This window comes from Petromyzon marinus, chromosome 1 (assembly GCF_048934315.1).
Source record: "Petromyzon marinus isolate PM22_M1 ecotype Great Lakes invasive population chromosome 1, UKy_Petmar_22M1.pri1.0, whole genome shotgun sequence".
Lineage (NCBI taxonomy): Eukaryota > Metazoa > Chordata > Hyperoartia > Petromyzontiformes > Petromyzontidae > Petromyzon > Petromyzon marinus.
This window is the reverse complement of record NC_133667.1, coordinates 7,842,559-7,867,766: the sequence shown is the minus strand read 5'-3', so window position 1 is coordinate 7,867,766 and position 25,208 is coordinate 7,842,559. Positions and strand designations below refer to the sequence as shown.

The 25,208-nt window shown below is 44.4% G+C and overlaps 1 protein-coding gene across 2 annotated transcripts in view; it reads right to left on the bottom strand.

The window, feature by feature from the left end:
- Nucleotides 1-23,768, bottom strand: part of LOC116941866 (von Willebrand factor A domain-containing protein 7-like) — a 49,355-nt gene extending 25,587 nt beyond the window's left edge. Inside the window, exons 1-7 of one of the 2 annotated variants that reach the window (XM_032953208.2) lie at nucleotides 23,621-23,768; nucleotides 23,245-23,295; nucleotides 21,408-21,590; nucleotides 13,196-13,477; nucleotides 4,231-4,324; nucleotides 3,442-3,588; nucleotides 568-766 (exon numbers count right to left, since the gene is read on the bottom strand). In XM_032953208.2, coding sequence (XP_032809099.1) covers nucleotides 568-766; nucleotides 3,442-3,588; nucleotides 4,231-4,324; nucleotides 13,196-13,477; nucleotides 21,408-21,590 — 905 coding nt within the window. In that variant the 5' untranslated portion in view covers nucleotides 23,245-23,295; nucleotides 23,621-23,768. The remainder of the gene's footprint in view (nucleotides 1-567; nucleotides 767-3,441; nucleotides 3,589-4,230; nucleotides 4,325-13,195; nucleotides 13,478-21,407; nucleotides 21,591-23,244; nucleotides 23,296-23,620) is intronic. The other variant, XM_076057722.1, reaches the window with a different exon arrangement.
- Nucleotides 23,769-25,208: the final 1,440 nt, after the last annotated feature.

Sequence of the window (25,208 nt, the reverse complement as noted above, 5' to 3'; positions counted from 1 at the left end):
AGATGCACAGTGCATTCTTCGCATGATTCCTGCAATCCATAATTAAGAAGGCAATAGATGGTGGATCTCGTATATAATTTTTTTTAAAATTCCAAACCTGCTGAGATGCTCGACGGCCAGGAGAGAACAATAAAAGGACATATCTGCACACATTCCATCCCTTCTATTTATGCATTTCTCTGCCTGCATGTATAACACTCTTTATAAGAGTCCTAAAATTCAGACGTTCATAGGAACACTATCTCTTTGACATCCATATCATTGTCATAAGCATCAAAAGCAACATCAGCAGCAGTAGCAAACGCAGTAACATCAACCTGATTATCATTATGATCATCATACACATCATCATCATAATCAATAACCTCATATACATTACCATTGCTATTATCATTACAATTATAATTCTCATCTGAATATTCTTTATCCTCTACATCTTTCGTTTATATGTGTGATTGTTTACAGTCTGCTACTTTTTACACAGTTTGGAGCAATACAAAAGGTGTTCTAACCGTTGTGTGTGAAACGTATTTGTTGCAACAAGCAGCAATTTCTGCCGACGTTTACCTTCCGAAAGCAAGGTCATTGTCTACTTCACTTCTGAGATCTCTGAAGAACTTGATGGTTGCTTTTGTTGCCACATCGACAGCTGTTTGATGCAGATAGTAGTGTGGTGAAAAGAGTTTAAGGGAACCGTCTTTGTTAATACCCCCCTTAGCTTCGGTCAACCTTGTGAAATCGAGAAGCCCTCCATGGCTGCACTTCCCTGCAACATATAAACAGTTATTTGTCATTTTGTATAGATGTAAAATAATCTTTCACCAACACGCAATGATCAGAGCGGTGTAGTATGGTTACAAAAATGAGGACACAGTAGGTATTAGTGAGGTAAGGAAGGAAAGGGGATACCTTTGTAGTTCAAATATGTCCTCAACAAGTTCAACACAGGAAGAAACCACTGACTTGAGCGATGCAAGTTGCACTTCAAAATATCCAACGAGCAGACCGAAGTAATTGTAGACAAACAAAGATAGTTAACATGAAAAAAAGCCATAGCAGCAGGTAGCTGATTTAACGTTAACTCGAAGCAACACATTCAAATTCCAAACGAATCAAATTGATTAAATGAATGTCACCATCTTAAATAATGCATTGACTATACATCGTAATAGATGGTGTACTGGGAGTTGGGGGAAAGGATAGAAAGGAAACAGTGACAAATGTGTCTGAAACCGCAAAGTCACGTTGAGAAACAGAAGCATACGTAAAAAGATACGGCAATGCGAGGCTTAGGATTGAACACACTTATTTCAAACGATTCGGAAAGGAATGATAAAAAAAGAACACGAAACATAAAAAATGCGAATGAAGGCAACAAAAAGGAAGAGATCAGAAATGCACAAATGGTAGATGTATCAGTAAAATATGAAACAATCACTAATTATAAATAAAGAATGTTGTGATTAGTGGAGTTATTTTGTGCAGATTTTATAAAAAAAATTTTTACTATGATTATGACTGACTCTCATATAAAGAATAGGCAGTTTCCAAATGTTATACAGGGCAGACCCATGTCTAATATCTGACAGCGAGCTTGCAACATGTAACAAAGTCTCGAAGTGAACCTAGCCCAGCACAAACACTGTGGTGACATCACTATGAGTTCGTAGCAAATGTCAGCTGTTGTATGTATGTATGTATGCATTTAAGATGACATTGAATTAGATCTCTGTTTAATTGACCTGGTCAAGGCCAATGATACCATCAATAGGCCAGGACTGGGTGCCAGACCATAGACTTTAGAAAGTCAATGTTGGTGGGCAGGCCCTGATAAATCTGCGTGGCGAGGAGTCGGAACTATTTCTGTTCACCTTGGGGTGCGACAGGGATGTCCTCTGACTCCTACACTATTTAACATCTTATTTGACCATGTCGTTCGAGAAGCTTGCTATGGATGCACTGATGGAATTACTGTCTGGTTTAGATGCAATGGGAGGTTGCTCGATGCCCGGGTGCAGTCAAGGGATGGCTCCCTATTGGTCAACTATGTTACGTATGCAGATGATTTTGGTAATTGCTGCCTATTCTGACAAAGAGTTGGAGACTACTGCTGAACCTGGAGCATGATTCTAAGAGGTGGAGCCTTACCATCAGCCCCACAACAACCTAGCATTTGATGTCATCAAATGCTCCCCTTCTTCATCTACCCATGAGTGATGAGACAGTTGTGGAGAGAGTGGAAATACTTCCGCACCTGGGCATTGGGCTTATGAAAAGGTTTGGTAGCCGAGTTCTCACTCCGAATTAGTGGAGCAGCATTATCTTTTCATCATCTGTGTAACGCTGTGTGAAAGGTACCTGGTCTATCACGCCATAGGAAGCTCCGGGTTTTCTTGTACACAGCTTTGCCTTCCCTTCTCTATACTTGTGAAATGTGGAGTACTCTAAAGGTACATCTGCGGTGATTTGAGACATTCAGACGAGCCTGGCTACGATCCATCCTGGATTTAACCAGACTGTATTGTGTGAGGAGCTCATAAATTCCTTGAAAGATCTGAACATAGTTCCATCAGTGAGTTCCTCCAGTAAGCGAGGCTGCGTTGGCCGAGTCAAGTTGCCTGCATGCCCAAGCAGCTTCTGTTTGGCTGGATACTGGGGGCTAAACGAGCGTGGCACGGGGTAGACAATAGATGAGCTGATGAGATACAGAAATATGTGGAGCTTATTGGACTTGCCGCTGACTGGTGGCAGCAGTGTCAAGATTGGTCTTTGTGCAGGAGGTCTGTGAAAGACGCTACTGGGCAGTTGGAGGCAGTGGCCTTCCAGCAAAAAAAGAAAGCGGAGGAGCGACGCCTACCAGCAGAGTTAGTACATCTTTTAGTCATCTCAGTCAGTCAACCCATGGCACCTAGATCTATTCCGGGACCTCCTGCTGACGAGCCTTCGACACTTCATGTGGCCTCAAAGTGCACCTAACCTGGCACAAGCGCTGTGGAGATGTAACCACCACTTAGTGACGAATGGTGGCTGTTGTTTTTTTTGTGTATGAGGAGAAATGATTGTTGAGAATTTTAACGTAAAAAGAGTCTTGCACGTTTTTGATTAACGTTTAAAACACATAAATGTACAGCCTTCAACACCAGCACCAGCTCGAGCATGTGGCTCGCAGTGCACACAATGCCCAGAGGTGGCTGGGAGTTTTGTAACTTCGTGTAGCTCCATATATCCTTGTCTCTCTATAGTACTCTCATGCTTTTTTAACATTATAATTTCCAGTATTTCCAGAAATGGTGGTGTCAGTATCCTATCACTGCTAATGAGACAAATGTTTCACATGCTCTATCGCTGAAATTAATACATGATCCACCAACTTGACCTTGAAGGCAAATCTCTGGATTGCTGACTACCTTACCTGAAAATGAACCGTACCATGCAACTTACATTTTCCTTTAGGCTTTGGGACAGTAATAGTCCCGATCTTCTGAGATGAATAATATCCGCTGGTAAGAAGGCTTTTCGAATTTATTTCCGGTCTTATATTGTTTACACAATTTGTCCCACAGTTTGTGCACGTGCGCACATCTGGTCCTTAAGCGAATGAAGAAATAAAGGCCCACAACATACAAATCAATGAACAAATGAGAGCCAATTCACATAAAGAACATTTCAAAATCAAAACATCTGTCTTTTAACACGAACAAAATGGAGGGAGAAGGGAAGAAAACACATTATGCGCACTGTATTGTGAAGTATAATGTGAGTTAATTTGACGCATTAAAACCCATCAATTACAATAAAATTACTCAAATCTGTAATAATTGGGAGACCCCTTGATTAAGTAACGTTTATGGATAGGAGAAATTGACATCATATTAATAACGAGTTTCAATTCCTTTTATCTGCATTCCCTCAATCACAAAAAATACAGATAATATGGCAAACGAGCTGATTCACTCCTTTAATATGTGTCAAATAAAAAAGAACACGAAACAAAATTAGTGGAGTGGAGTCGTACTGTGTAAACCAGGGCCAGGAAAATAAATGTAATTGTTTAAACTGACACAGAAGTGAGTAAGCTCACCTCTCAATGTTTTTGGCTACTCCTGTACCATACATTTTGCTTCTGTTTATGTAGGTAATAAATACATTAACACAAAATGACATAGTAAAAATATTTTTGTTTTATAATTTATAAAAATGTAATGCAATATTTAGTGATATGCAATTTACCAGCAACTTCTTTTTCTGAGAAATCATTGCTAAATATGTTATCTTTTGGCTTTGTGTTTCCCATTTCAATCCAGTTTGAATGGCTGTAGAAATCCTAAAACAGATAGAATCGTCAATGGAAATTGCAAATCAATATCGTATGGTTATAAATAGAATGAGTTGTTACCAGTGAAACTTAATTCACACCGTACATAGCCAACCGTGCTCATCAGAAGTGTGGGGGAAGAATAACAAACTAAACAGAAAAAGCAGTTCTTTGATAATACATTTGATTTTATATGCATTGATGTATATGGATATGTTACGGAACTATTCTAAATCTCTTTAGTTATTGAAACTCTTTTAAATACATTATGACATTCGGAAGTAATTAATTCTTGAATATGCAAATTAATTCATGCATAACGTATGTAAGAATATATTTTATTTTCTAAATTATTTCACGTCTACCGCCATTGCTTAGTGGAATGAGGTTAAGTGGGTCGGAAAGAGCAGAGCTGGCCACGAACGTTTTAACAGGTGATTTATGACGCCTTATTATTCATTTGTAATGAGAGAGCGCCATCTCGTGGACGTGAGGGCGTAACTGCACGGGCACTATCGGATAACCGGTATCCAATCATGAGTGGGGAGAACATCTGGGCCAAAGGTAACGGGCGGAGTCAGAAATACTGTTCAGGAACCATCGGGAAGGTTCCACGAGGGGGTGTGGCTAGAGGAGTGATATAAGCAGTGGCAGGGGAGGACTCGCGGTTGGTGTGGAAGCCCCGGGTCTGGACTGCGTCGCTGCTCGCCAATGGCCACGTGGCGGAGTCACCACCGGAGCTCACCTCTCCTCCCCGGCATGCCGTCAGCCAGCGGCAGCTCGGAGAGAGAGAGAGGCGCGACTCTCGATGGTGGAACGGAGAGCGCGCCGCGTCCACGGCATTTGATAAAGAAAGGAAATTACCAGAGAAGGAAGGAGCATAGCCATGCAGTAATAAAGCTAAATAAAGACACCATCAAGAGTCGTCGTGGAAGTCGTTTATTACATTTGGAGTCAGAAGTGGTCCTTCAAGAGACAAAATTATTCTACCAGTGTGAAATATGTCTAAGCACCTTAAAAAGAAGAACCCACCTGTTGTGTCTTCCGACGACGAGGAGGCGGGGAGGCAGGACCTGCCGATCCCGGGATCCGTGGTTCTGGTAACAGAAACCACGGTTTCTTCGGTCGCCATACCAGAGATGAGCGGCGCGGCTATGGGTTCTCCGCCACAGTGGGCTGAAGACGGCTAAAGAATGGTGGTGGAGCAGCTGGACTCGCTGAGGACGGTGCTTCTTCAGCTGGTATTCCTCATCGCGTCGTCTGTGGTGGTGGGGCGCCCACTTGAGGTGCTGCCGAGGGGTTATGAGCAGAGGTCCGGGACCGGAGCCTCGGAGGGTTCCCCTGCGGAAACAACGTCCACCATTGCGGGCGCTGGAGAGACGTCCACCATTACGCATGCTACGGGGACCACGCAGCACGACACCGCCATCTTGGACGGCGCGTCAAGGGCATGGTCGGAGCCCGCCATTTTTGAGGAGCCACGTGGTACGCAGCCGGCATGAGCTGGCGCTAATTTCGGCCGAAACGGTGCCGGGCACACCCGATGACTCCCGCACATCAAAGAATTCATCGCTGCCAGCAGCGATTGGAGCGCCTTCACTTGGCGGTTCGAGGCGGCGTTCCATTTAGTTCATTGGTCGGAGGATGGAGCGTTGATCACTCTACCGACCGTGTTAGATGATGACGCTCTAGCTGTGTTCAGGTCGATTCCTCCAGAGAGGAGGAAGACATTACAAGGTGCATATGCCGAGATGGCTGAAGTCTACAAACCACCTTCTGCTACTCGAAGGAAGTTTATGCAACGAAGGCAGGGGAGTTCCGAGTCACCCCTCGCCTACTGTAGCGCTCTGATGGCATTGGCCATGGCCGCCTACCCTGATGTGAAATGACAAGCCCTTTATTCGTTGGCCATGGATCGTATGTTGGCTCTGGCACGGGACATGGGGGTGGTTCTGCCTGCATGTGGCCACGATGTGCAGTCGTCTCGATGGGCCGCCAGATGCCTTCACGCACACGAAAACCTGCAGCGGTGGTCTCAGATGGTTGCATGGATGGAGGATCCTAGTCGGGATGGGGAGCCTATAAGTTGGTCGCCGACTAAGGTCGTGCACATTCCACCTGAGGACGTGGCTTTGGAAGGCAATCTCGCTGCTGTGGTTCCTCGATGGGATCGGAGACGGGGCGACGTGGCACGTCGTCGGGAATTAACAGACCACGTCAGCATGAGGATTGGGGAGCTCAGCGACTGCCCGTGACCTGCTTCAGGTGTGGCCGGCTGGGCCACTTCGCGAGGGATTGCCGGGGTCGCCCTCATTCCCTGACTTCAGCTGCTGCTCCGACTCCTACTGCCTCTCTGACGGCTCAACCTCCTCCCCCAAAGGCGAGTCGGTACACGTTGGACACCCGGCCCAATTCACAACCTCAGGCATCTTATGACATGGGCGAAATCGTTCACCACGCGATTTGAGTTTTGATAATGTCTGTTCGAATTCAGTCACTAAAGGTTGGCCTGATTCGGTGATACAATGCAAAAAGTTGGTGGGTCATATAGTCGCGGCTGCTGCAGGATCCTCTGAGGTACCTGGTACAATCCAGGGAGTGGACGTTCACGTCTTAATGGACATGGGGGCTTCCGCTATGATTATTTCTGATGTGATCTTTCAATTACTATCGATTCCTGTTTCTCAAGTCTATCCTGGTCTTGGCGCTTGTGTTGCAGCTTATGGTGGTAGCATGGGCATCGTGGATCAGGTGGATACCCGTATTGCAATCGGGGATGTTACAGTATCTGGACCAGTTTTGATTTCAAGGCCATTAGCCATGCCCTGCTTGTTGGGCACTGATTCTTTTAGAAGAATGCCTGTCAAGATCCTGGTGGATCAAGGCTGTTTGGAACTGCCCTCGGGTCGCAAATTGTTATTTTTGCCTTCGCTGCTGTTGCGTTCACCTCCATATGCCGCCATGTAAGCCCTAGTTGATATCACGGTCGAGATTCCACCGGAATCCCAAGTCCTTGTGCCATTGCGTTATCGTAAGGGATCCGGATGTGTTGCTTTGGTGGCTGGAGTCCTTCTGACCCCGTCTAATACTGCGACCCGGGGTTTGGTGCTTGTCAGCGCACAGACAATTATTCGTACTGAGCAGGCCCTGTTTTTGCAGGTTCTTCATGGGGGATCGGACGCGGTTGTTGTTCCCACTGGTACGGTGCTGGCTCATGCCACTTCCGCCTTTTCAAAACACAACGAGGTTGAGCCACAACATTTAGTGGTGGTGGCTCATTCCTGTTCTGTTTCGGACGATCGATGGGTCACTGAGTTATGCAGGGAGAACTCGTCCTTATCTCCTGAGCAACGGAATGAGTTGCGTTCGCTTCTGTGTGAGTTTTCAGACGTTTTTAGTAAGATGATTTCGACCTAGGCCATCCATACGTCCCTTTTGTCTCCCCATATTGATACGGGTGAAGCCAGCCCTATTTGCCAGAATCCTCACCAGTTGAGTCCGGTGGAGAAGGAATGCGTACAACGGGCGGTCAACGACAAGCTGGCCGCTTATATTATTTCTCCGTCCAATAGCCCTTGGGGTGCGCCTGTCGTGCTTGTCTAAAAGAAAGACGGTAATCTTACATTTTCCGTTGATTTCCACAAGTTGAACAAGGTTGTGGTGGCCGACGCGTATCCGCTTCCATGCATAGATGACTCCTTAGACGCTTTGTCCGGTGCGCGATAATTCTCGACTCTCAATTTGTCTTCCGGGTTTTGGCAATTGCCCCTAGATGATTCATTGTAACCGAAAACCGCTTTCCGTACACCTCAAGGACTTTTCCAGTTCAACTGCCTTCGATGGGCTTGAACTTGGCTCCGGCTACTTTTCCACACTTGATGGAGCTCGTTTTGGCTGGCCTACAGTGGGACACTTGTCTCTTTTACTTAGACGATGTTATTGTTTTTAGTCGCACGTTTGATGAACATCTCCAGCGTCTATGCTCCGTCTTCAATAGGATGCGCTCCGCTAGCTTAAAATTTTAACCGGGAAAATGTCACTTGCTGCAAAATTCGGTGCATTATCTGGGTCACATTGATGGCATCGCTACGGATCCCACGAAAACTGCATGTGTTCGTGATTGGCCGACTCCTACCTACGTGGGTGATGTGCGCAGTTTCGTTGGATTTGCATCATATTACCATATGTTCGTGCCAAATTTCACTATGGTTGCTAAACCTTTGCACGCATTGACTGCTAAAAATGTAAGGTTTAGATGGGGTTCGGAAGAGGAGGCCGTGTTCGTGGCCCTCCGCGAACGTTTGTCTGATGCGCCCACGCTCGAATATCCGGATTTTTTTCTGCCATTTATTCTTGACACTGATGCCAGCGATACGGGAATCAGTGCCGTCCAATTTCAATTGAGAAAGTGGTCGCTTATGGCAGCCATGTCCTTTCGCCTGCGGAGAGTCGCTATTGTGTCACTCGGAGGAAACTTTTGGCCATTGTTCATTTCGTGCGGCAGTACAGGCCTTACCTTAATGGCAGGAAATTCGTTGTCTGCACTGATCATGTGACTCTCCAATATTCCTGGAAAGTCGAGCAGCCGGCTGGCCAACTCTCTCGTTGGCTAGAAATATTACAAGAGTTATCCTTCAGTGTGGTGTATCGTAAGGGCTCCAGGCATTGCAACGCAGATGCCCTGTCATGACTGCCACAATCGCCTCGTTGCTCGTGTGTGTCCAGGATGAGCCGTTGTCTCGCGACCACGAACCGTCATGTCCGCGGTGAATGATTTGACTACTCTGGATGCGAATGTACCGGCTGACAGTGTGTTGCAGCTCCCACGCTCAGTGTGGGTGCGTGAACAGCTACTAGACAACTCCTTAGAGAGTTTGTGATGTCGTGCGGAGCACGCACAGGTATCTTCTGCGTGAGATGAGGGGGGCTGATTGACTCTCCATGACGGCCTTTTAATGTGGAGAGAGGAGATCCTAGATCGCTGGCGGATTGTGGTTCTCGTTGCTCTCTGTGACGGCTTGGTTCGCACGCTGCACGGAGAGAGGTTTTTACACCTTGGTGTCCAAAAATCGTTGTTGACGTTGCAGCAGGATTATTATTGGCCGGTTATGACTGCCAATGTTTCCAAATTGATCCGGTCATGCCCTGAGTGTGCTTGGCGGAAGCCACCACAGCGGAAATGTCATCCACTGCTGAAATATATTTCTGTCTCGCATATTAATGAGCTGGTGGCACTCGATGTCCTGGGCCACTTTCCATTTCCTCCTAGAGGTAATAAATATCTATTGGTATAAGTGGAATATTTTTACTCATTGTTTTTTTTTGTAAAGTCACGTATGTAGAAATACAATACAATTATATTATATTAAAAGAAGACAATCACGACGTTTCGATCACAACACATGCGATCTTCATCAGGTGTCAAGAACAAATCATGGAGGTAAATACAACAAAAGAGATGAGAGACTAGAATTTAACAAACCTAAAAACATTATGTGAAGCACAACCAGTCAGGCCAACAACACAGTTAGACACTTCCTGGCGGACCACGAATTTCAGAAGAGTGTTAAATTTCGTGTTCAAACTCTGGATTGCACATACCAGCATAGAACGAGTGAAAAAATACGAGGTACAAGGTCATTAGAAATACATATACAAGTCCACCAAGAGGTAAGGAGGGAGGAAAGACGGACAGAGAGGCAAGGAGAGAGAGATGGGGGGGCCGGGAGGATGAACAGAAGCTTAAATAGGAAATAAGGTTGGGGGGGGGGGGGGAGGGGCCAGAGAGAGAGTGGCAGCTCAAAAAAAGAACATCATGGAGGTAAATACAACAATTACAACAAAAGAGATGGCCGATGGCTTGGCCGCTGCCAGACCTGTCGGCGGCCTCCATTGCTGACGCGTTTTTGAACTGTTATGTTATGGATAACGGTGCTCCCGAACAGCTGCTTACGGACCAGGGTCGAAATTTTCCATCTAAGTCGCTGCGTGATGTCTGTAACGCATTGGGCACCAAGAAAATCAAAACATCGCCATACCACCCTCAGACCAATGGAATGGTCGATAGTCTAAACCAGACCTTGGTCGCCATGCTCCGTCAGACTGTGGATGCCAAACAAGCTGATTGGGATTTGCATGTGCCGAGCGTGCTTGCTGCGAACAGGATGGCCGCGCACGCTTCCATGGGATTTTCGCAATTTTTTCTCATGCATGGGAGGGAAAACGTGCCATTCAGAGATAACCAATTGGGAGCGCCTATTGGTGGTGCCAAATCTACCCTGACGGACCATGTCCAAGATTCCATACGGCGGATTTCTGAGGCCCGGGAAGCGGCTAGAGTTAACACATCTGAGACGCAAACGCGCAACGAACGTTGTGCGCGCAGGTCCGCACGTGACATGCCGTGGTCTGTTGGCGACTGGGCTTGGCTGCATTGCCCTCATTTGCCAGTTGGCACCTCTCTCAAATTGCGTAGGCCATGGCACAGTCCTGTTGAAGTGGTCAAGGTTAAACGTCCACAGTGTGTGCGCATTCGTGCGGGCCATCGCCGTTGCTTCGGCCACCCATCTCGTTTGAAACCTCATGATGTAGATGCTTACCCCGAGCCCTCATACTCTGATAGTGCATTGTCGATGAGCTGAGCGCCTTTTGGCGTCATCTGGTTGAACACCATATGATACGAGGCTCTAAAAAAAGCTGTCTCTGGTGTGGACCAATTAGTTTCAAGGACAATGCATGTATTATCAGTGTGTGTTTTTTTTTGCATTCTGACCGCATGTGTTGTGCTTAATGTAGACATTATTCCTTGTAAAAGGTTTCAGTTTTGTTGCCAGAAAAAAAGGGGAAAAAGCCTATTATTATAAGCTGGTACTGGCAAAGGAGGCCTCATGGTAAGTAGAGCCTTTTTACGATGGCACACTTGCAATAGTACCATCCAGTGGTAAACTCTAGCACCACGCTTTTGTGATCACCAACGGCATAAAGCAAGGCTGTATTTTGGCACCACTCATATGCATTATATCCTCTGTCACCATGCCCGGGGAGGCCATGTCAAAGACTCAGACCAGAATCTATATCAATGTTTGCACATCAAGCAAGCTATTAAACTTTCGCTATCGACAGGCGAATGTCATGGTTCAGGAGGCACTGCTTCAATATTTCTTATACTGACAACTGTACCTTATTTGCTCATGCTGAAAGTTGTCTCCGGAACATATCCAACCACTTCTCAGTAACAGCAGCATCTTTTGGTCTCTCAATAAACCTTAGATGCACCAAAGGTCATAAAATGACAAAATTCCTGCATCTAAAGCAAATGTCGCTCTAAATGGTACCACACATTCCTCGGTACTAACGAATCTTCCTCGGTACTAACGCATCTAATGAAGTGTGGATAGACAATGAGATAATTATCTATCAATCATATACTCAAAACCAGCTGTAATTTCGGTCATGCCCTTTCTAAATCAACTAAGCTGAAAGTCTACTAAACCGTCATCCTGACAGAGCCCCTATATGACAGTGAAACCTTGACACTCAACAGGCAGCACCACTTAAGAATAATCCTTCAAAATACATAGTAAGACAAATGACCAATATTGAAGTTCTGCAACGAGCCAAAAACAACCTTAAAGCATAACTTATCAAGGATCGGCATAGATAGATAGGACACCTGATCCGCAGGACATAGCCTTTTGACGAACCACCATCCAACCTGAATAAGGTTCTTCGAAATCGAATGAGTTGTGGAAGCAGAGATTAAAAAAAGAGTGCAAAGGAATTCTGAAGTGCTTGTCCTCAACAACTAACTCCAGACCTCACATGCCCTGTATGTGGCCACGGCTTTGCACCATGGATTGGCCTTTTAAGCGATTATAGGCCACAAACCCAACCAATATAACTCTTCTGCCTGAGCGGTTGTCATCGATTACAATGCAACAGGAAACAGAGGACATTAGGCTGGTAAGACAATACTTTAATGTGGGTGCTAATTGCCACACAAGTCATAGGTTGTGAAACCTGTTGTTAGAAACCAAGAGTTGCTGAAGTGCGTTGACATTATTGGCAGCGACCGTCACGACCTTCTGACCTTCCACTCTATACAGTGTATGTTTACAAAATACACGAAAATACACATGTCTGTGTACAGTGCAGATTACTTATGAAGTGTGGATTTTTATTTTTTTAGTGAAAATGTTCCAAGGTGTGGAGTTATTGCGCAAACTGTGTTGGCACTCCTGCTTTACGATTGATCCACACTCACTCACGTGGCTCAGCACTTCACGCAAAATCACATCACATTTTTGTGGATCTGCTCAACAAAGGTTGCACACAGATGTTTCGTGGAGCCAAATTTGTTAGATGCATATGTGGAGAGGAGCAAGATTGTTCTATGACATCCCGAAAACTGTGGCCAGAACCTGTCGCCATGTTCCTCATTTGTAATTTGTTAGTAGCTATGTATTACATTACTCTATGGCCACATAGAGAGGGTGGCAAAAGGACACATTAGCCCCGGCCATCACAAAAAGGCCTACAAATGGCCTATTTGCAGCATTGCCACAACGTGTCATTTTGCCTGGGGTCTGGCAATACCTCTGGTGGCAACCTGCTACTCACGGTTAACACCCTTGTTTGATACCCTCATGTTTAAAATAATTACAGAACATGTTAAATTCAGATTACTAATGACGCAGTTGATGAATACTCATGCTAAATAAAACATTTAAAAACAAAATGCTCAGATTTGTGGATGTTTGTGTGCAGTGACAAATGTGATGACTGATAGAAATTTGCTTCTGCATTCTAATTAGTATTTGTTATTTACATTACAAATGTGTAGAGTTTTTCCCTATCTTAATTTAAGTGTAGTGCACATACCTGCAATGTGTGGAGAATGGTTCCCGTCAGCTGTCGTGCTGTGATGTAGTCCGCAGTTGTTATTTCATTTTTCCTGAGCAATGCAATTAATCTGTTTCGATTCTTGATCATTATCTCGAGGGCACCTACGAACTTCTCTGCATCAAAATGGTATCTTGGATCATTTTTTGTGTTTTTTTCTGAATCTGTGTTTGCATTCGATGTTAAAATGACATCCTTCGCTAGATTATAGCTCGGGGTACCTTTGTAGTTTACCTTGTAGCCAGTTATGGATTCTTTAGCCTGCAAGTAAAAATGACAACAATAAATATGCAGTAATTAAAAACTTACTACCTAGATGTTTTAAAATCTACATTAGTGGGAATATGACAAGAGCGTTGAACTAATTCATAACATTGCAAATAAACATACAAGTAGGGGGTGGTTCAGTACGTACATTTTCCAGGTCAAAATAAGGGCCACTTTAAGAAATATCAAGCAATGGTTCTCTTATGAAGAGACTGAACCCGAATTGCATTGGTGAGTCGTCGTTCTTTATGCAAGAGCAATATAATTGTCTCCCGTCGAAGGCTGCATGTCTGCTGTGTGGAGCAGCCAGGCAGCTAAAACATATCGGGCTGCAACAATTTAAGTCCAAGGAATCTCTGTTCCTCTTAGTGTTGACAAAGGAGGCAGATACTTCTCGTAGGCAACACTGTTTATTTACTCTAACGTCAGAGAATGTCCCTAACACAGAGAGGTAACGGCCTCTCCCAACCGATAGCCTAGAGCAGTGGTTCTTAACCTGGGTTTGATCGAACCCCAGGGGTTCGGCGAGTCGATCTCAGGGGTTCGGCAGAGCCCCCGCCACGGAGGTCCGGACACACTTGAATTATTGTGTAAATTTGTGATGACACACACGGCCCGCTTGGCCATCACTGGCTGCAGATGATCATGCTACACTGCTTGGCCAATCAGCGCTGCGGGGAATTTAGTGCGTACTCAGTAGTCAACGTGTGACTGTTGTTGTCGTACGTCGTGTGATTTCTTTAATATTTTATCCATACTAACTATGTCGGGCAAAAGAAGAAAGTGGTCGGACGAATATGTACAACATGGATTCTCATGTATCACGGAACGTGATGGGAGTGAGCGTCCTATCTGCATGATTTGCAACGCCAAGTTGAGCAACTCTAGTCTTGCACCGGCAAAACTAAAGGAACACTTCTTGAAGCTGCATGGAGACGGGGAATACAAGAACACAACACTTGCTGAATTCAGGGTGAAGAGAGCCAGATTCGATGAAAGGGCCACTCTGCCTGCTCTTGGATTTGTACCTGTTAACAAACCGATCCTGACAGCATCGTACGAAGTTGCTTACCTGATCGCAAAGCAGGGCAAGCCACACACCATTGGTGAAACACTTGTGAAACCAGCTGCATTAAAGATGGCGAATCTGATACTCGGAACAGCGGCCGAAGGTAAATTATCCCAAATTCCCCTTTCAAATGACACCGTCAGTGACAGAATAGAAGACATGAGTAAAGACATCTTGGCTCAAGTAGTCGCGGATCTGATTTCAAGCCCGGCAAAATTCAGCCTTCAACTCGACGAAACCACAGACGTTTCTGATCTAAGCCAGCTTGCCGTTTTTGTACGCTATGTGAAAGACGACATGATAAAAGAAGAGTTTTTATTTTGTAAGCCTCTTACAACAACAACGAAGGCAGCCGATGTGAAGAAGCTTGTGGATGACTTCTTCAGAGACAACAATCTTTCATGGGATATGGTTTCTGCAGTTTGTACGGACGGAGCTCCAGTCATGCTGGGAAGAAAGTCTGGTTTTGGTGCGCTAGTAAAGGCCGATGCACCACACATCATTGTGACGCATTGTATTCTGCACAGGCATGCGTTGGCAACAAAAACCTTACCTCCAAAAATGGCAGAAGTATTAAAAACTGTGGTGGAATGTGTGAACTATGTGCGAAAAAGTGCTCTGAGGCACCGCATCTTCAGTGAGCTGTGTAAAGAAATGGGCTCTGAATTTGAGGTACTTCTGCTCCATTCTAATATTCGGTGGTTATCCTGGGGACAGGTGCTGAATCGTGTTTTTGCCATGCGTGTGGAATTAGCCCTGTTTTTGCAAGAGCACCAACACTGCCATGCAGATTGCTTCAAAAATCCTGAGTTCATTCTCATTTTAGCGTACATGGCTGATATATTCGCAGCTCTCAATCATCTCAATCAGCAGATGCAGGGTGGTGGAGTCAATATCATGGAAGCGGAAGAACACCTGAAGGCTTTTCAAAAAAAGCTACCGTTATGGAAACGACGAACAGAGAACAATAACTTCGCAAACTTCCCGCTTCTGGACGACTGTGCAAGTAAGATCAAAGATGTGTCTGGAATCGGAGATATTTCTGTATCCACGGAACTGAAGCAAACAATTGCCACGCACTTAGATGAGCTTGCAAAGTCTCTCGACGGATATTTCCCTACAAGAGAGTCATATCCAGCATGGGTGAGACAGCCGTTCACGTTTGCTGTTGAAACAGCAGATGTGAATGATGAATTCCTCGACGAAATCATTGAAATTCAGCAGAGCCAGGTTCAACAGCAACTCTTCAGAACAACAACGCTCTCAACGTTTTGGTGTCGACAAATGAACAAGTATCCAGTTATTGCTAAGAAAGCCCTGGATTTTTTTATACCATTTGTTACAACATATCTTTGTGAGCAATCCTTTGAGGATGCTGGACATAAAAACGAAGAAAAGGAACAGACTTTGCTGTGAAAATGACATGAGAGTGGCACTTGCCAAGGTGAAGCCACGCATATCTGAACTGATCTCTCAAAGGCAACAGCAGAAGTCACATTGATTTCCAGGTATGTAATTTGTTGTGAGTTTATGCATTGTGTTGGTTTTATTCTTTGAACAAGGTAATGTTCATGCACGGCTCATTTTGTGTACCAGTAAAAAACATATCTATGTCTTGAATTTGAAAAAAATCACATTTTATTTTTCACTAAAGAGGGGTTCGGTGAATGCGCATATGAAACTGGTGGGGTTCGGTACCTCCAACAAGGTTAAGAACCACTGGCCTAGAGGATACGTCCTCATACTTAGTGTGCCCTCACACTATACTCTGCTTAACGGGTACCGCCACTGGGCCGTTCGGACCTGACACTGACAAGGGCCGGAGGTCGGAATTATAACAGTGATCTGCCACGGCAGAAGAGTTTGTCCTGCCATGTTTCAAGTCTGCTTTATGTTCGCGTATGCGGTCCGATATATGTCGTTTGGTTTCCCCAATGTAGTTGCTACCACAGAGGCATTTTAGTTTGTAAACGCCCGGGTACTGTTATAATTCAGTGGGTTCACATGACATTGACTTCTCCAAGACGGAGGTTCTTTGCAAGCCAACCGGCTACCATGAGAGATTCGTTCATGAAGCCATCCACATATACAAACACAGAGACAATTTCAACCGAGAGGATGGATTCTGGCTTAGTAACCATTGGAAAGATGTTTTAAACCATTTCCGTTCTTAATTAATTGTATTTTGCAGTGACCGTCAGACCGCAGCTCTTTCGCTGGCATTGTGACTGTTTCTCCCTCCCCCCTCCTCCCTTCCAAGTATGGATTGACCCGTCCGCCTGAATGTCGCTGTCCTTGGAGATGGGAAAACCGCCATTTTTTCTCTCCTTGGTGCTCTTCTCTCCCTCACACCAACGCTAATCCCCCAGTTACATGCTAATTTATATGTAAACTCCTCTCCCCCTGTCCCCCGGTCCGAGCTCGTCGTTCGCCGTGGTGCTAATCCCTCACACCAACATCATGCTGATCCCCCAGTTACATGCTAATTTATATGTAAACTCCCCCTCCCTCCTCCAGTCCCAGCTCGTTCGCTCTCCGTAATGCTAATCTCCCAGTTAATGCTCGTTTGTCAAGGCTCTCTGTTCCTCCCACACAGCTTAAAAGACGCTGTCAAGCTTGACAGGGTTCACTCAAGCGCTGTCTTCTGGACAGTCCTGTTTCTTCACCTGAGGACGGCTACTTGTGTTGTGGCCGAAACGTCGTGGGAATTTCATTGTTTTATTTTATTATTTTATTCTCATTCTACGTGACGTTACCGAAAGAACCAAAGAAGATGAATCCTTACAGTCACGAAAGCTTTACATCGAAATTTAGTCGCTGCGTTTGTTTGTGTACGTCTATGTGTGTGTGTGTGGTGCGTGTTTAAGTCGATGTGTGTGTGTCAGTCGATGTGTGTGTGTAAGTCCATATGTGTGTGTGTAAGTCATTGTGTGCGTAGTTCCATGTGCGTGTGAGTCTATGTATGTGTGTGTTTGTCTGGCAAAACAACCCCCTACCTCCTCGTGGTGCCAGATGGGCAATGCTGTTGTGGCCATTGTCATGGGGGGAAGACCAATTCAGATTGGCCTCTCCTCTCATGGCGTTTGTAACCACCACAGCAGCCAAATGGGGGCTCTGGATGGGTGCGAGGGGCTGGTAACCCCTCCACCTTCAATTAACTACCACTAAACTACGAGCTAAAACATTTATTACACTTGTGCCGGAGGCCGCTGGGGGGACAGGCGTCTATGACGTCTCCTGGCCAAACCCCATTTGGCGGAGGCAGAAGACTGAATCTTTAAACTCGGGGCTCCTCCAGAAACAAAATGAAATCACACTACGTGTGGCAACGTGGAATGTTCGAACGCTCACTGCAGAGGAGAGGCTGCCACTCCTTTGTCGGGAGCTGGACCAGCACCGCCTCCTGCCACCATGAGGGGTGGACAGTCCTCTACTCGGGGCAGAAGACTGCCAAACAACAGGGTGTGGCTCTTCTTCTGAATAAAAGAATGAAGGGGGCATGGGAGAGTGGTGGTGAGGTGTGGGAAGATGTAAGCCCCAAGCTAATTTGGGCTCGCCTTCCTATCAACCAGAGGCGAGAAGTGGTGGTCGTGATTACTTATGCCCCCACTGAAAACGAACATCCGTGGAGGGATGCAGGCAAGGCCGATGAGTCAGATGCCTTCTATGACCTCCTGTCACAGGTGCTAACTAAAGTGGCCCCTCAGGATAGAATAATCTTGTTGGGTGACTTCAATGCCCGAGTTGGTCATGATGCTGGCACCTGGTCTAAATTAATTGGAAGGCATGGGTCAGATCAGCTCAATAACAACGGCAAGAGGCTGCTAGATTTTTGTGCAGCCCATGGGCTTGTAACTACCAACACGCTGTTCCGGCATCAGCGCATCCACACCACATCACAGGGAATGGCTCTGGCCGGGAGTCAGAGCCATTCCCTGTACACCTTGGGGTGCGACAGGGATGTCCTCTGGCTCCCATATTATTTAACATCTATTTTGACCACGTAGTTCTTGAAGCCTTCAATAGCTGTACCAGAGGAATTTCCATTTGGTACAGATGCAAAGGGAGGATAATCGATGCCCGGATGCGGTCAAGGGATGGCTCGCTATTGCTCAACCACGTTATGTATGCCAATGATCTGGTAATTGCTGCTCACTCAGAGGAGGAGTTGGAGACACTGCTGCTGAACCTGGAGCTTGCCACCAAGAGGTGGGGCCTTACCATCAGCCCCACCAAAACTAAGCACCTGCCTGGGTATTTTGTACCATCGGACACTCCACCCCCACAACTCCCAATTGGTGATAGGGCAGTTGTGGAGAGAGTGGAGAGTTTCCCATACCTTGGCAGTGTGCTCATGACCGGCTCTGGTTTAACAGCAGAGGTCTCATTCTGAATCAGTCGAACGGCATTATCTTTTCATCGGTTGCTTAACGCTGTGTGGAAGCTACCTGGTCTATTCCTCCGCACGAAGCTTCAGGTCTTCTCGGCCACGGTCATTCCCTCCCTTATCTATGCTTGCGAAACGTGGACCCCCCTAATGAAACATCTTTGCCGGTTAGAAACATTTAGGCTGGCCTGCCTACGATCCATCCTGGGTTTAACCAGGCTGGATTGTGTGAGGAGCTCACAAATCCTTGAAAGATCTGGACAAAGTCCCATCGGCGAGATCCTCTGGCAGGCAATGCTGCGTTAGCTGGGTCATGTAGCCCGCATGCCCAGCCACCACATGCCTAAACAGATTTTGTTCAGCTGGATCGAGGGGGAAAAACGGGCACGGCATGGGCTAGAGAAGAGATGGAGTGATTTGGTACAGGCGGATATGGAGCTGAGTGGACTTGCCGATGACTGGTACCAGCGGTGTCAAGATTGGCCTCTGTGGAGGAGGCTCGTGAAGGACGCTACTGGGCAGTTGGAGGCAGTCGCTCTCCAACAACAACGGAGGGCGGAGGAGCGACGCTCACAACAATGAGCAGAGCACAGGGTGTCTAAAGCACAGCAAGTTGGCACTGTAGGGGGCACAAGTGGTGCATCAGCCAGTCGTCTCAGTCAGTCGGCCCGTGGCATCTGGGTCTGCCCCGTGACCTCCTGCCAGCGGGCGTTCGACACTTCACGTGGCCTCAAGGTGCACATAGCCTGGCACAAGCGTCGTGGTGACATCACCGCCACTTAGTGGTGAATGGCGGTTGTTGAGGTAGCTCTCCGATCTTACATTTAACAGGTTAAATGTCTCACTAACACAGCCACCGTGGCTCGTTTTCCTCGATGTGGCGGTGGCTCTACTATCTTACATTGACATGCTAATCTCTCACAATACAGTGGCCACCTCTGCTGGTCGTCGTCATGGAGATAGCTCTCCAATCTTCCATTTACATGCAAATGTCATCACTAGCCCCGCCCACTTCGCTTATAACCCTTGGGCTACACCCATCTCAAACCTTTATAACATCCTGCCTAAGCAGCTCTCCCTCTAATTTTTTCCACCTGATAACGATTGCTTGTGTTGCGATCGAAAGATCGTCATATTTTCATTATATTTTTATCTACGTGGCTTTCCCGAAAGACCCAAAGAATATGTGCAGAGTATATTGCCAAAACCGAACATATACAAAGATCAAACATAGCAACAATTATCATGCCATAGTAATACCTATATATACCATGCAAATACCAGAACTATTGAACCTCATATCGAAGAGATATCTGATGAATTGTGACTTTATACAGTGTTATTCCCTCTTGGTAAGCCAAAATCCGACACACTACCTTAATGCTTATGCAATAAGCTGACAATCTAGAAGCTAAGATCATATGGTCAAATGTATCACATACTTTTGATAATCAGTAAAGGCAACGGGGGCATAACATATTGCAATTGAATATATTCTATTTTTATTTCATTATTGGCGTGCTTTAATATCATAATTTGCACGTTCGCGAAGACAGCGTCGTTCAGAACGCTTGCCACTGAATACTTGTGCTCTTCTGTTGCAGTACCAGCCACATTTAAGAAGTTGGAGGCTTCCTACGAGCAAACGGTTCCCGTTGGTTATTAGTTAGGTAAAAGGTGCACAGTGACCCTTTTTTTGATGACCTCCCTCATTAATTGTTCTTTTATTTTTGGCTCGGCCGCTAACGTTCTCATTTTCTGATGTGTGTATTTGCATCGTTTTGTATTTTGTAAAGAACTTTGAGATGCCATGCTATTAAGGCATCCGATTAATATGAATCTTTATCTTTAAAATGCTACTAAATATATGTTCCATTATGTTTTGATTTATTAAATTGTAATTACATTTTAGAGCGCCTCCAATGTGATGTGCATGTTTGAAACAAAACATGTAATCACTAAATATACATTCCTCTCTTATTTCAAGCTTTTAAAACCTTTCTTAATTCAAGAAGTGTGCTAACTATAATATATGTTAATAGGGCGGTTTGTTGCTCTCTGCTTGACTTTTCGAGAGAAGATCAATTTTAACGTGTACCAAATTAAAACACACCCACAAGATGATTTACATGAGCGAAAATTTATATTTCAATCAGATTGAGAAAGATATGCTTTGGGGAAGTCTCGTGTAAGACTGGGGTGTAGAAAGTATAGGAAATGTAGGAAGCAAGCAATGAGTGATTTGCAAATGTGTAAGGAAAACATATCGCAGAATACAACAGTTATAATCAAGCTAATTAATTAGACATTACACTTACTGTATAGGCAGATGAAAACAGGAAAGTGGTTTGTCTGAACTTCATCAAGGGGTATCACAGTTTGCACAGCTCAGGATAGGGGAAGATACAGTTGTAGTTAGCTTTACAAGACCTTAACAAATATTTGTTTAACCAAGCATCTATTGGTACCTTTGCCATTTCTTCCACCACCACCTCGATAGCTGTAGTGGTCATTTGCACGTGACTAATAGTGCGTTCTTTTGCGAAAATCGATGCAAAGGAGGCCAGCCATTTTTTCGGGAAGAATCCATTTGCTCGTCCGGCTAACAAGGAGAGAGCCAGCAGCAGCCCCACCACTCCCTTCGCTCGCATCTATACACCGAGACACAGTGTTCAACGTGATCAGTTAAAATAGGATTGTATTATACTTACGTATATTACATGTAAGCATCATGTTGGGTCGCATGACAAAATACATGTGGTTAGTCGGTAGCAACGGTTTAGGCCTACAATTGCTAAATATGTGTTTATATAACTAATTGGTTATACAGAATTTTGAGTTAAGTTGATTAAATCCTGTTTCCTTTGCCCAATTATTAAAAACACCCGTCCATTTAAAACCAAAATGCGAGTAAATTATAATTCCACTAAGCCTCAGAGATGGCTGGGTGGCTCAGAGATCAGAGAATTGAACGGGCACCACTGAGATACTAAGCTCCAACGAGACAGCCACGTTTGATGCTACTGTATTAATTTGATAGTCGCAGCACAGTCACCATTCACTGAGTTACTAATAAGAATGATCAAAACCAACTCTGCTTATTCAATGAAAATGTATTCATATAAAGTTGAGAAACGTTAAATGTTCCAATAATTGTACACATTTTCTAATTATATTTGATAATATATGCATGGATTTTGAAATTGATAGGCCGACACCATAGAGAGCCTCCTTTATAGCCTTGTTTCATCAGTGTTAGACCAGCGAACGCAAAAAGGCGTACCGTACAAAGGCAATGCAAGTATCAAAGTATTCATAGCTCGGGTTAAGCAGGTATATCTATGGCCCCTTTTGGCCAGTGTCAACATTATGAAAAAAATAAGAATAGGCTTTACCTTTTCTGGTAATAAAACAGGTGTAAAGATGTTCAAACACTAAACAGGTTTGTCGTCAGATACAGCTTTGAATGTTATCTCCATATTGGCCATGCTCTAATTAAAAAAAGTTGTTCATCTTGTCCGATGTTTTACTAAGATGCAAAGTGATATACATTGTCATTAACAATTGTCTTATCCATAACGTCACATATACTGGTATTTGTTAAATAGGCGATCAGAACAGCTAATCAGGGAGGGTCGCAGGAAGTATGTCTGTCCTGTGTCTATGAACACTGTTTTTCTCCATGTGTCTCCGTGTGTTTATCTCTACCTATGCCTTTCTCTCCCCATGCTTCTGTGAGTATATATAACGAGATAAAGTCTGTATCTCCACCCCCATCTCATAGCTGGGATTGTAAAATCAATATAATTGTAAAATCAATATTATATATATTCAGCAAAAACCCCTCCCATACTTTGATTAACTAATTTAAACAAAATATGTAACGATTATATAAATTAACTCTGCAGTCTCTACACACACAGTCAAGACACAAGGAGATTAACAAGAGAAGGGACACAGGAGAAGAACGAGGAGACGAGACATTGGAAGAGAGGGGCTGAGAGAAACTCGATGAGTCCAGTTAAAGAAACGAGTTGAGAGACAGGGAAATAAACACAGGAGGAAAGAGATGGGAAAAATACACGAGATGAGACACACGTAAAGACACATACAAGGAAAATAAGAAATGGAACGGAGACAAAATGAGAGAGATGTAGAAAGAGAGAGATCCTTGGAAATAACACGGGGATAAAGACACGGAAGAGGAAAGGCACACGGAAAACGACACAAGTCCTGTAACGTCGTTATTACCATACGAGGTGTCAGTGAATTTTTATATGCACTGCCAATTAGATGAATACTTGCGTTTTTTCCTCAGTGTGTCCTCCTTTTGATGTTGTTGACAACAAGCCCTATCTTGAAATGAATGATACACGCGGAAGCAGAAAACAAATTGACAGTACGACACACACGATAGCACGAAGACAATACGAAAAAAAATCAAAGCTAACGTTATCCGCTGAGTTATTTTCCCATGTAATTGATATCATGCAACTACACAGACAAGAATGAGTGAGTTTAACACGTAGGCTTTCGCGACCAATATTATTCATAATAAAGGTTTTTGGGTTAGATCGCGTTTATTTATAAATGTGTCGTAACCCTCCACCACCCGACACGGCCAATCAGCAAAAAAAGTGTCACGTTGACAAAAGACAAATAATTCACTACTTCAGCCCACCGGTGTGTTGAAGAGTTAATCCACATTTACAGTTTGAGTACGACGTTTCGCTGGTAAATACTTCCAGCATCATCGGGCAATTCGCCAGAATGGTAAAGCCCTCGCTTGCTCCCGGTTTTATATAGAGCAGCAGGGTGACGTCATCACTTAACTCATCAGGTGCAGTGATTAGAGGCGGAGGGGGGGGTAATGTAATTATATAATCGATTAGTAATCAGTCATTGGTTATGATTAGTAATGAGTTGTAGATTAGTAATTCTTTAAATCAAAATGTAATGTGTATTATTTAATAATACGCTTCCAGGCCGCACTAAGCCGGTAGCTGTCAGAGCAATTAAAGTTATTCTTGTTCCTCTCAATTTCAATGGATTCTCTAATTAGTCTTTGCCAGTAATAATTAGTTTTACACACCACTGCAACATTGTCAAAATCAATTGAGTGTCCTTGTTGACAAGCATGTTCTGCCACTGCCGACAGTTGTGTTTGAGATAATTTAATATTTCTCTGATGTTCTTTTAGTCTTACGCTGATGTTACGTCCCGTCTGCCCAATGTAGCAGCTGCCACATGAACAATTAATCCGATATACACCTTCTGTTGATAGTTTAGGTAATGCGTCTTTAGTGCAAGATACTAGTTTTTGAATTTTGTGTACTGTACCAAATCTTACTGTAATGTTTTGCTTTTGCAAAACGCGGGCTAATTTGTCAGTTACTCCTGAGATATATGGAATTTTTTTATTGTTTTAACAATCTGGTCGCTTTCAGTAGTATTGCTTTGCGATCGTGATTTGGCATTCAGTGCTCTGTTAATTTGAGCATTATTGTAGCCATTCTGTCGTAGTGCGTCTTTAACGTGTTTAATCTCTCTCATTGGGCAGACGGGACGTAACATCAGCGTAAGACTAAAAGAACATCAGAGAAATATTAAATTATCTCAAACACAACTGTCGGCAGTGGCAGAACATGCTTGTCAACAAGGACACTCAATTGATTTTGACAATGTTGCAGTGGTGTGTAAAACTAATTATTACTGGCAAAGACTAATTAGAGAATCCATTGAAATTGAGAGGAACAAGAATAACTTTAATCGCTCTGACAGCTACCGGCTTAGTGCGGCCTGGAAGCGTATTATTAAATAATACACATTACATTTTGATTTAAAGAATTACTAATCTACAACTCATTACTAATCATAACCAATGACTGATTACTAATCGATTATATAATTACATTACCCCCCCCCTCCGCCTCTAATCACTGCACCTGATGAGTTAAGTGATGACGTCACCCTGCTGCTCTATATAAAACCGGGAGCAAGCGAGGGCTTTACCATTCTGGCGAATTGCCCGATGATGCTGGAAGTATTTACCAGCGAAACGTCGTACTCAAACTGTAAATGTGGATTAACTCTTCAACACACCGGTGGGCTGAAGTAGTGAATTATTTGTCTTTTGTCAACGTGACACTTTTTTTTGCTGATTGGCCGTGTCGGGTGGTGGAGGGTTACGACACATTTATAAATAAACGCGATCTAACCCAAAAACCTTTATTATGAAGAATGAGTGAGCTACTAACAGCAAGGGTTTT